This window comes from Cibotium barometz, chromosome 39 (genome assembly GCF_041138505.1).
Source record: "Cibotium barometz isolate CiBa-2024 chromosome 39, ASM4113850v1, whole genome shotgun sequence".
NCBI classification, from domain to species: domain Eukaryota; kingdom Viridiplantae; phylum Streptophyta; class Polypodiopsida; order Cyatheales; family Cibotiaceae; genus Cibotium; species Cibotium barometz.
The window spans coordinates 36,811,232-36,823,242 of NC_141084.1; the positions used below are offsets into that span (position 1 = coordinate 36,811,232).

The 12,011-nt window shown below is 47.0% G+C and overlaps 1 protein-coding gene across 1 annotated transcript in view; it reads left to right on the forward strand.

The window, feature by feature from the left end:
- Positions 1–240: 240 nt before the first annotated feature.
- LOC147616039 (squalene epoxidase 3-like) overlaps positions 241–12,011 on the forward strand; it is a 45,802-nt gene continuing 34,031 nt past the window's right edge. Inside the window, exons 1-2 of the mRNA XM_086778688.1 lie at positions 241–1,042; positions 1,559–1,670. Of these exons, the coding sequence (XP_086634814.1) occupies positions 785–1,042; positions 1,559–1,670 (370 nt within the window). The 5' untranslated portion in view covers positions 241–784. The remainder of the gene's footprint in view (positions 1,043–1,558; positions 1,671–12,011) is intronic.

The window sequence follows — 12,011 nt, forward strand, 5'->3', positions numbered from 1 at the left end:
ATCTGTGGGGTAAAAAAAGCTCTAAGAGGGGTTCCAGAGTCTTGGAAACTGAGGGTTGGATGAATCACAAGACTTGGTTGTTTGATACACACATGGATCATCACCATGTAATGATGATGCAACTATGGACTTTTCCATGATTCTGGCATGGATGGATGGATGAATACAAGACTACCTAAGTAGGTGGAGCAAATTGGATAAAATTGCAAATATGACTAGCTAAGTAAGTTGTTTTTAATTAATTTTTGGAGGTCTGGAGAGCGTGTGAATGCCCGTGTGACAGCTGGATTTGAGGGGCAACAACACACTCTACTGTATTCTGCGCAACCCTCGCGAGCTCGCCATAGCCTCCCAAATCAAACAAAAAAATAAATAAATAACAGTCACAAATAAAGAACCCTACCCCCATTGCGCACAGCACACAAACCCTCACCTTGCCCGTTCCGAAACCCTAGCCTTCCCCCTGTGCACAACCACAAGCCATAACCTTCCCTTTGTAGATCCTGAAACCCTAATTTTCTCCTTGCTTTCTGTTTTTCCCTCCATGCATGAGCCGGAAACTCTGATTGTCTCTGGGCAGAGACCCAACACCCTGCTCCTCTGGTGATAGCTTTCCGCCTTTTGCTCGTTATCGGGTGGGTTTCGTTTGATTCTCGACCGCAGCATAGCAGAGCCAGAGACCCTAACCACTGGGGATCTCGCAATCGCTAGCAACAGAAGGCGTTGATCTCTCCTTCGTTTTTCCGGTCTCAGACTTTCTGCAGGAAGCGTCTTGCCCCAGCGTATGGCGGTGGCTCTTGGCCTGGCTTTCCTGCTGTGCGCCATAATGTTTTCCGTCCGAAACTGGTCCTTCAACCGGAGGAAGAGGAGGCAATGTGGCGCCCGCAAACCGTCGGATGACACGAGGATGAGCGGAAGTCATGGTCTGCAGGATTCGCCTGCCGGCGAGAATTTGTCGGAATCAGAGACGGCGGACGGCGTTGATGTAATCATTGTTGGAGCGGGTGTTGCGGGGTCTGCCCTTGCGCATACGCTCGGAAAGGTCAAAACCCTAATTTTTAACAAGACCACTCAATGTATCAAGAGTAATTACGGTATTTATTTCTTATTAATACCGAAATATTAGGCTACAGCGCCAAATTAAAGGCATAATTTAGCTCTTTATCCCTGTCGAATTAAGGGCAAAATTGGCACTAAATTAACCAGACTAATGGCATAAGTTGCCTTATCTTAACCTATGCCCATAATTTTTGATGAGATTTGGGCTTCCAATTCTGTCCATAAAAATGCATTGACGAATACCTCTCTTTGCTCATGAAATTACGAGTCTTGGGCTTAAAAAATGCATTGACATAGGTTCTCTTAGATTAACCTAAATCAATGCTTTCTGGAAGCCCATATGCAATCAAATCATGGGCAGAAGCTGCCTCACTGCACTTATATAAATTCATTTTGAAGCCCAAGTTTCACCCATTCAAGTTCATATCCCACCGAATTATTGATTGATTTGCAATGTTAAAATTGTGTATAATTTCGTGTGCTTGGTCTTTTGGGGCAGGATGGGAGGAAGGTTTTTGTGATTGAGAGAGATCTAAGTGAGCCGGATCGAATTGTGGGAGAGCTTCTGCAGCCCGGGGGCTACTTGAAGTTAGTGGAATTGGGTCTTACAGGTATTTCTTTTCATCCTCCCGAACAACATTGTCTTAATTAGTTTGTATGTGTTGGAAATCCACGCTCCATCCTCATCATCATTGTACTCCTGGCGAAGTAGCACTCCTTTCTAAGCTGGAGTTTACCTCACGCTTAAGATTACGAAACTTATGTTGTCTTACACCTCGTCACCTTGTTAACTTTTGAGACTCCACTTTCTGTGTGGCAAGGTTAGTTTGGAACACCTACAAACCCCCCTAGACTAGCACAAAACACACATAACGTCTTTTGTGTGTATGGAAATTTGCAATTGCCTCTTGGTTTGAGCCTCCAATTGCTCACTCCAAAACAGGTTGTTTTCTGTATAAAAACCAGGGTGTCACATGCACCCATGCATTGAGCTGTAGTGTAACACACTAGCTCAGCATCAGTGCTATACTTGTACAAAAGATGAAACCGGCCTCCAGAAATCTGACGGGCGGTGAAACAAACACTCGCACACAAAACACTTCATCACCCATGGGGACCTGGAAAAAGAAACAAACAGGGGGAGCTAGAGCGCTCCTGCAAATAGTACAAGGACACTGATTGGCCCCAAAACGCAGTGGTGCCCCTTGCGGTATTTCTTTACTTGATCAAAATTTGAGTACATAGTACAACTTGTAGAATCCTCTTCCAATAGGATCCCTTGAAGCTTTCACCCAGGACTTCCAAATAAGAACTCTCGTTATTACAACAAAGCATTCCGTAGAGAAGGCACACCTTTACAACATCTCTCTGCTTGAAAAGGTCTTCTCCATTGCTAAAATGGATCCCACAAACCCTTTTCCAAAAAGCAGTAGGACTATTCCAAACATGTACATGATGGCTACACACACAGAGTGTTAGATATCCGTAACGCCACTACGGGCGTTACCACGAGAGGGGACGGCCTCTGGCTCAACACCCAGCCATAGAGGAAGAATGAGGATTGCCCCTCATCCCCCAGGCTATATAGTGTGTGGCCTGCCGTCCACACTAGCCTGGCCGCCCATGACTCCGCATGGGCGTCCTCTCCCACTGAACCCCGGATATGGCCATCCGGTCTGCCGTCGGTCACAAGCATTACAGCCTACGTGACAATACCCCCCCCCTTAAGAAGAGTTTTCGTCCTCGAAAACAAACTGGGGAAACCTTTTGGAAATTGCACTACGGCGTTCCCAGGTAGCTACCTCCTCATCCCTATCTGTCCATTTAACAAGTACCTCTTGGTACACTTTATGTCGGGTCTGTCTATCACGATACTATAGAATCTTTTCAGGTTCATGTGGTATCTTTGGTGGCTCTATCAAGTCCACCAAAATCTCTGGAGAAACTGCGTTCTCTAACCCGTGAACTGATTTCTTCAGTTTACTGACATGGAAGACAGGATGGACTTGAGAACTCTTCGGTAACTCAAGTTTATATGCTACGTCCCCAATCTTCTTAAGGATTTTAAAAGGACCACAATATCTCGGAGAAAGTTTATTACACTTTCCCGTTTTCATGGTTTCTGACTGCGTAGGAACCTTGAGGAATACAAAGTCACCTTCTGCAAAGATCACCTTTCTTCGTCCTTTATCCGCATAAGTTTTAGCGCGATCCTGGGCGCTACGAATGCTCTCACATGCGGCTCTGAGCATATCATTCATATCTTCAAGGAAATCCTTGACAGATTGAATCTTCTCCTTTTCTAGGCCTCCAGCCATCGGAGATCTCGGCTGGAATCCATACATTAACATGAATGGTGTAAATCCAGTCGCTGAGTGTTTGGAGCCCTTATAGGCAAACTCCAATAAGGGCAAGTACTCTTCCCAATTAGATTGCTTCTTACTAACATAAGAACGCAACATATCCTCTAGAATTTGGTTAACTCTTTCAGTTTGACCATCAGACTCCGGATGATCTGCCGTACTCATACTCAGAGTAGTATCCAACTTTTTGAAGACTTCCCTCCAAAAATGATTGTTGAACTTTCTATCTCTATCCGACACTATATCTGCGGGCAGGCCATATAGCTTGTAGAGATGTTCAATAAAGAGTTTTGCCAACTCTGGCGTTTTAACAGTTTTCTTCGTGGCAATAAACTTTGCCATTTTAGTTAACCTGTCCACTACCACCCACACCGAGTCATTCCCTCGACTCGTCTTGGGTAAACCGGTAATGAAGTCCATGGAAATGCTTTTCCATTTTCCTTGAGGAATCTCCAGCGGATGGAGTAGTCCTCCAACCTTAAGACGTTCATGTTTATTGACCTGGCACTTATTGCATTTCAGCACATAAGTTTGGACGTCCTTAAACAAACTAGGCCAATAAAACTGTCTTTTTACTAGTGCATAGGTCTTCTGAATCCCAGGATGACCCGCACTTGGACTATCATGACTTTCTTTAAGAATTTGGGTCCGAAAGTCACCAATAGTTGGTACACATATTCTACCCTTGTAGAGTAAGTACCCGTCGTCAATGGAGTAATTAGCATATTTCTCCCCCCGACGAAGTTTATCACTCCCCTTTGAAGCCGTGTGGCAGTCAAAGGTGATGAAGGGCCTACGTCAGAACTCTCCGGTTCCAAACTATACCCAGAAGACACGGCTAGTCTCTCCGGACTCGCTCTCGCTTCCCTTCTCGTTGCACCTTCGGCCAGTCTCTCCGGACTAGCAATACGTGCCAACGAGGGAGGTGGTCGCGTCTGTGAAGAAGTGCGTACGCGTACAGCGCGCCAGACCTCTGTAAAAGATGGATCGTGCTCACATAAACCACGTAGGGACTCCAAGAAATCATTCTTGAAGACTGTGAAACTAAGTTCATTTATCTGTGGCATGCGACTAAGTGCATCTGCCACCACGTTATACTTACCTTTCTGGTAACGTATCTGAAGGTCAAACTCCTGTAGAATCTCCGCCCACCGAGCTTTTCTACCCTTCAGTTCATTTTGACTTGAAAGCCATTTCAGACTTTCATGGTCCGTCTGGACCTCAAAAGAAGTGGCACCATATAAATAGTGTCTCCACTTTTTCAGTGCATGAACTATCGCTAGTAACTCTCGCTCGTAAGCCGAGTAGTTATGCTGCGCACGATCTAACTTTTTACTTTCAAATGCAATTGGGCGTCCCCTTTGCATTAGTACGGCCCCAATGGCCTCATTACTAGCGTTTGTTTCCAAAACAAACGGCTCATTTGGATCGACAATTGTCAAAACAGGTGCAGCTGCTACGGTCACCTTGAGCTTGTCATAGCTTCTCTGTTGGGCGTCCCCCCAACTAATGTTTTTTGTTTTTGACCGTAACTGGTCAGTCAACGGGACTGCGATCTTCGCGTAGTCCTTCACATACTGCCGGTAGAACCCCGACATGCCAAGAAAAATCTGCAGTTCCTCGAGATTCTTCGGCGCTGGCCATTTAAGAATAGCCTCTACTTTTTTTGGCTCCATCCGCATACCATCGGCGGATATAATATGGCCAAGGTAGTGAATTTCTGTTTCAAAAAATTCACATTTGCTTTTCTTTGCAAATAATTTATGCTCTCGCAACAACTTGAACACTAGATGCAAATGTTCTATGTGTTCTTTCTGTGTCTTACTGTACACAAGAATATCATCTAGGAAAACTACTACGAATTTTCCCAGATATGGACGTAAAATACTGTCCATCAGCGTCATAAACGTCGCTGGAGCATTGGTTAGCCCAAATGGCATAACCAAAAACTCAAAATGCCCGAAACGGGTCCTAAATGCTGTCTTCGCAACATCTTCTGCTTTTATTCTAACCTGATGATACCCAGATCTCAGGTCTATTTTTGTGAAGTATCTCGATCCATAGAGTTGATCAAACAACTCATCCATGCGTGGCATCGGATACTTGTTCTTAATCGTTATCTGATTAAGAGCCCTATAGTCTATGCACATCCGCATAGATCCGTCTTTCTTCTTTACCAGAAGAATATGCGATGCCCACGGACTTGAACTAGGCCGATTAAAGCCTTTGTTCAAATATTCCGTTAATTGTTTTTCCACCTCCTGTGCCTCGGAGTGGCTTAATCTATAAGCAGGTTTGCTTATAGGTTTTGATTCTGGCATAACTTCGATGCCATGGTCTACTTCTCTAGATGGTGGTAAACCATATGGTAAATCATCAGGAAAAACATCCTGAAATTCCTCTAATAAATTCGTTAAAGTATCTACGTACTTTTTCTTTAATGTCTCATTCACCTTGGATTTTTTCTTGTTTGAATCACATGCATGCCAAACAGGGTTTTCAAACAGTGGGTCTCGTCCAAGGTTATTTTGTTTTTCTTGTTTGTCTACGCAAACATCATTTATCGTTTCATCTACGGAAACAGAATTCAAAAGAGGGTAACAAGCATATACCTCTGCTATCTGGTCTCTGCGGACCGCTGTACATAGCTCCATGGAGGAAATAAGTGGTGTGGCAGGGACAGTACGGTCGCCCTGCAGGGTGATGACTCTACCTCCATGCTCAAAACATAGCGTATTATGTAAGTAATTCCGAGCTAGACTAGGGCCCAAGCCATACAGCCACTCCCTGCCTAGATATACGTCTGCTCTGGCTAAGTGCATGACCTGAAAGTCAAGCGGAGCCTCGTAGTCCTGCATAGATAATGGGACCCCCAATACTACGGTATTCCATACCGTTTTGTCATATCCGTTGGCTAGGCCAACAGTATATTCATGATCACTCCGGGTCTCAATCAACCCCAACTTCTTGACTAACAAATAGTTCAAGAAGTTGTGGCTAGCTCCATCATCAATAAAAACTGAGACTCTACGCGAGTTGTCAAACTCATCCACCACTTGTACGCTTTGCCGGTTAATGAGAGGCTAGCCTCTACGGGCTGTATACGGCTAGGCTGCTGTTGCAGCGCGTGCAAATCTGACCACTTCGCTAGAAACATATTGACTGAGTCCTTGTTTCTCTCCTTTTCCTCGCCACCAAAACTAGGCGGCTTTAAGTCTTTTAACAACGACGAAGCTGTCGCTACGGACGGCCCCGCAGGCGCATCGGCCTGTACTCCTGCAATTACTGGCGAGGCTACGCTCACCCGTACCGCAGGAGCTCGGCTACCACGAGGAGTCGGAGTACTAGCCGAGGCGGCTGTCAGTGCATCTAACCGTGTGGAGATGCTCTGTAGCATCGTGACTAAATCAGCCTGGACTTTACCCATAGTGTTCAATTTGGCATTAAGATATTTAAATAGTCCACTAGAGAGCTCCGTCTCTGTCAGGACATCAGCAGGGTCCAATAGGTCATAGTCGTCGTCCTCATAATCCAAGAGGTCCTCCTCAGTCCCCTCGGCGACGTCAGTGTTCATGTTCTCTGGTTCATCGGCCAGAAAGGGGTCATCAGCCAATGCGGCCGCTGCGGGCTCGCTGGGTCCTAAGACGGGGTCAATAGACGAGGAGGGCGCTGGCGGATCACGCGTGATCGACGGGCGCACTCCGGACCGAACAACGGTCGGGCGTGTACGGCCTGACAATTCGGTCGGGGTTAAACCCGCGACCGAGGACAAGAGACTGGAAAAACCTAGAGAAGTAGAAGTCGGTGGGGACACACTACGCCTAGCAGACATTTTTAATTCTTGCAAAAAATAATGCGAGAACTCAGAAATTACTAAAAAAAACGCTAATAAAAATGAGCAATGGTGGAGAGAGAATAATAGTCACCCCCCTTTACGGTCGCCTGTCGAATTGTTGTGCGTTGCGGGCCTCTACAAGGATGCTTCCGGGATGCTCCGATCCACAAGAAAAATGCCTGCAACTCATAACAAGAATTTAAATGATCGAGAGGTGCCTTGCCGGGATTATTTCTTGCGGGAATTATTCTCCTCCCCAGCTGAGAGAGAGGGTTTCCTTGAATTTTTTGATTTTTAATTTCCAAGAAATGAATAATGAATATATATATATATATTTTTTTGGGGTCTCTGGCCGTTGGTGGGTTGGCCTTGCGGGAGGAGGCGGCGGCCGGCCAGCCAGGCCAGCCATGGGCGGCCAGCAGGCGGCGGCGCCGGCTAGCCAGGCCAGGCCAGCCTGGCTGGCCTGGCTGGCCGGCCGCCGCCTCCTCCACCGGCTGGCCTGGCTGGTCGTGGCCCTGGCCGCCTCCTCCTCCCCGCAAGGCTGCACAACCTTACAAATTACACCCCTTCAGAAGCCATAGACTTCATGTAGCCATGGATATAGCGCTCTCTACAAGCACACAAGCTTCCGCCATAGCCATCGCTGAACCTTAAGATTGGAAATGGATTTCCCATTCAATTCAAAATTTCTATGCGCGGCAATGCGTGGTCATTCGGCTTAGCTTATCGATTCAAAAGGATTCTGCCGGAGCTGCGGAGGAAGCAGGAAAGGAAGAAAACTAGAGGGAGCTTTGGAGGCTACGGAAGCGCGCGAACTGAGAACGGGGACGAATTAAGATTTCTCTCTTCGCTCTCTCACGCGCACACAAGGCACCGACTAATGCAGGGAAATCTTAGAAGAAGATTACAGCTCAATTGCTAGCAAAGCTTTGAAACGCCATAGCCACGGCGCATCGAAAGCAGACAAAGAAAGCTTGAGAGGTGCGAGCTAAGAAGTAGATTAGAACAGTGGTCTTCGCTGATCTATGCCTTCGTTTTTTGCAAGGCAAGCCCTGTAATATGCGGAAGCTTCGGAGAAGGATCGGTACTTCAAAACTCAGAAAACAGCACTCTTTTCGCGACGGAATTAACGCACAAAACTGAAAGACGATGTGCAGAAAATAGAGAGAGAAGGGGGAGATGGAGAAGGACACAGTATTGGGTCCCAATTACCCTCTGTAGGGCCCCCACCACGGATGGTGTATTTGCTTTATTAGAATGATGTAAATCTGATACAAATACAAAGTACTTGACCTTTTCTTGGCTGGAAAACCTGCCCTTGACCTTCAGTCCTTCACCCCTTAGCTTTAGCAAACCCTTGGCTGTCCTGGCCCTTGAATGCTTGATGCTCTTGGTGAATTATGAGATGACTACAATGAATTATGGGCTGGGCTTTTATACTACTTATCTCATCCAGTCGGCTGGCTTCAGGACAGCCTCACGACTGAGTTTATTCCCATAAAATGCTTGCACACTAAATATAAATGCATCCACACTAGGCCACCCTGCTGTCCAGCCTGCGCATGCTTCTGGGACAGCCCCTGGCTGCTGGGCATGCTGCGCATGGGTGTGGGGACTGCCCCTACACCTGGCCGACTTGCAGATTAGGGCTTTGGACTCAGTCGGCTGCCTGTCCAGCAGTAGTACAGCTGGCCGACAGCCCCTCCAGCCCTTGCCTTGGCTGGTGGGCAAATCTTGGGCTCTCCTGGCCCCTTGGGGGTGGTTCTATACCTCCCCCATGCCCATACTAAGTATGCAAATGCAAATCCTTGCACTGGGGTAGCCCTATGGGCTGGCCCCATCTCTACATGCAAACCTACATGCCTACAGATGTCTGGCATCCAGTTGCAAACCAGATACACAGCACATCTGACATCATTCCAGAGGGAGACTCACAGCGCGGACTGGCACTGCTTCTTGTGCAGGACATTGCACACCTGACCTTGGACTCATGTGCAGGACAATGCACACCTGACCTCGGACGATTGAGATGGATCCCTGGCTGACTCGTCCCGGACTGGGCTCACATGGGACCAGTTCACCATCCCAGCTCCTGCACCTTCTGTACAGAAATGTCTACATGGCATCCAAGTGCGGGATGCACGTGACATCCCCTTCTGCTTAACTTGACGGAAGCTGCATAGCCTCCAAATAATCCGTCAATAAAGCCGGATAGTCTTCGAAAAATTCTTTGTCGAGCCATACCGCTTCATGAGTTGCTCGGTCCTGAAACTTCGTGAGAAACTGTCGTAGTCTTCGGCCTGAGCCATGCTTGAAACGGTGCAGAAGGATCTGTTCTGGAACCATTACTTCTGCTTCATCAATGATGTCTGGTTCCGCTTCGTCTTTGACCTCTGAAGGGGGTGGACCTGCATATGGCTTTAACCAACTGACATGAAATACATCGTGCATAGTCCAACTCGGAGGTAGCTTTAACTGCATAGACACCTCATTAATCTTTTTCCGGATGGGGAATGGTCCGAAGCTCCTGAAAGACAACTTTGGGCATCGCTTGCCCACCTGCTTCAATCTTTGCTTCATAATCCGAAGATATACCCAATCTCCTTCCGAAAACTTCATGTCCCTTCGGTCTTTATTGGCCTGTCGAGTGTAGGCCTCTTGCGCTTTAGCCAATCTGTCTTTAACGGACTCTAGGATCTCCTGGTAAGACTCCGTTACTCTGTTCGCCTCCGGTACTGAAGACGAAGTCCTGGTTAACAATGACTGGAAAGGCCTTCCAAACGCTGCCTCATATGGAGTCCTGCCAATAGCTGAAGAAAAAGAGTCATTCAAAACAGCTTGAACTAAAGGCAAAAACGATTCCCACTTACCTTGCTGATCGTGGACATAGTACTTCAGCACATCAAAGGCCAACTGGTTGTATATCTCTGTCTGGCCATCTGTCTGTGGGTGGAATGCACTGGAAAAATTCAACTTAGTACCAAAATTATCAAACAATGCCCTCCAAAAATGACTGGTAAACTTGGCATCTCGGTCTGACACTATGGTCCTAGGAATCCCACCAATCGGGTACCAATGCCGAATGAATAGCTGGGCAACATCCTCGGCGGTCACATTGGCCCTGCAAGGAATAAGCATAACAAATTTGCTGAACCTATCAACAATCGTTAAACACTGTGTATTACGCTTACTCGGACTGGGAGGCAGATTTGTGACAAAGTCCATCGAAATGTCTTGGAAAGGACCCTCAGGAATTGGCAAAGGTTGTAACAACCCTATCTTCTTTCCACGAGGAGCTTTCACCTTTTGACAAATGTCACAGCGTTGTATATATGTAAACACATCACGCCTCATCTTTGGCCAATAGTATCGCCGTTCTAATTTCTCCAGAGTCGAATTCATGCCCCTATGACCACCGGTAATGGCGTCATGGGCATCATGGAGAAGAGCTGCCCGGAATGATTTCATGACACATAGTCGGCCTTTGTAGTAAAGCCAACCATCGCGTATCAGAAAATGGCATGGTCCTGTGGCATCCAATGCCTGTTCCCACTGAGTACCGAATTCCTCGGAATCCGCGTACGTGTGCGTCATGTCTTCTAGTCCTGTACCAACAAGGTCAAGTCTAGTGGTCTGAATCGCAGATACTTGTCCCTTCCTGCTCAAAGCATCGGCCACTGGATTGGCCTTTCCTGGAAGGTACTCAATCATGCCACCGAACTGCTGGAATATCTGACTCCAGCGGTGTTGTCGATCACTCCACTGTCCACTTGGCATCGTCTGAACGAGCGCAATGCCTGATGGTCAGTGCGGACCTCGAAATCACGGCCATACAGGAAATGTTTCCAATGTTTCAAGGCCTGAATGACTGCTAGGAGTTCACGATCATAGACTGAGTAATTCTTTTCGGCGGGCAGTAACTTACGAGACATGTAAGCTACTGGATGACCATTCTGTTGCAATACACCTCCAATTGCGATGTTACTCGCATCGGTGATCACCTGAAATGGTTCGTCCCACGAGGCAAGGGCTAAACAAGGCGCTTCTGACAAAGCCACCTTGAGGTTCTGGAATGCCTCCAACGCTCGTGGAGTCATTCGAATCTTTTGCCTCCTTGTTTTCACTCCCTTTAGCAGATCGGTGAGGTCTGCCGAGAGATCAGAAAACTTGTCAATGTGGGTGGAATATGCCTGGCATATACCCACAAATGATCTAATGTCATAAGCAGTCTGAGGTACTTCCCAGTTAACAATCTCGGCCACTTTAGCCGGATCAAGTCGAATGCCTTCGGCACTGATTATATATCCCAAGTAATGTACCTGGAACAGATAAAATTCTGACTTCTTTTCATTGACATAGAGCTCGTTGCTTTCCAGCAACTTAAGGACTTTCTCCACATCAATGTCATGCTGCTCAACTGTAGCTGAAAATATGAGTATGTCGTCCAAAAATATGAACACACACACTCCAATCAACTCCCGGAAAATACGCATCATCATGCGGTTAAATGTAGCTGGGGCGTTCGTCAAACCAAATGGCATGACCACAAATTCATAGTGGGCCCGTTCTGTACGGAAAGCTGTCTTGGGGATGTCCCCCTCAACAATCCGCACCTAGTGGTACCCACTCTTTAAATCCAATTTAGAGAACACCTTAGCTCCATTTAGCCTCTCGAGGATATAGTCAATTCGAGGCATCGGGAATCTGCTCTTGATAGTCAGCTTGTTGAGTGCACGATAATCGACACACAACCG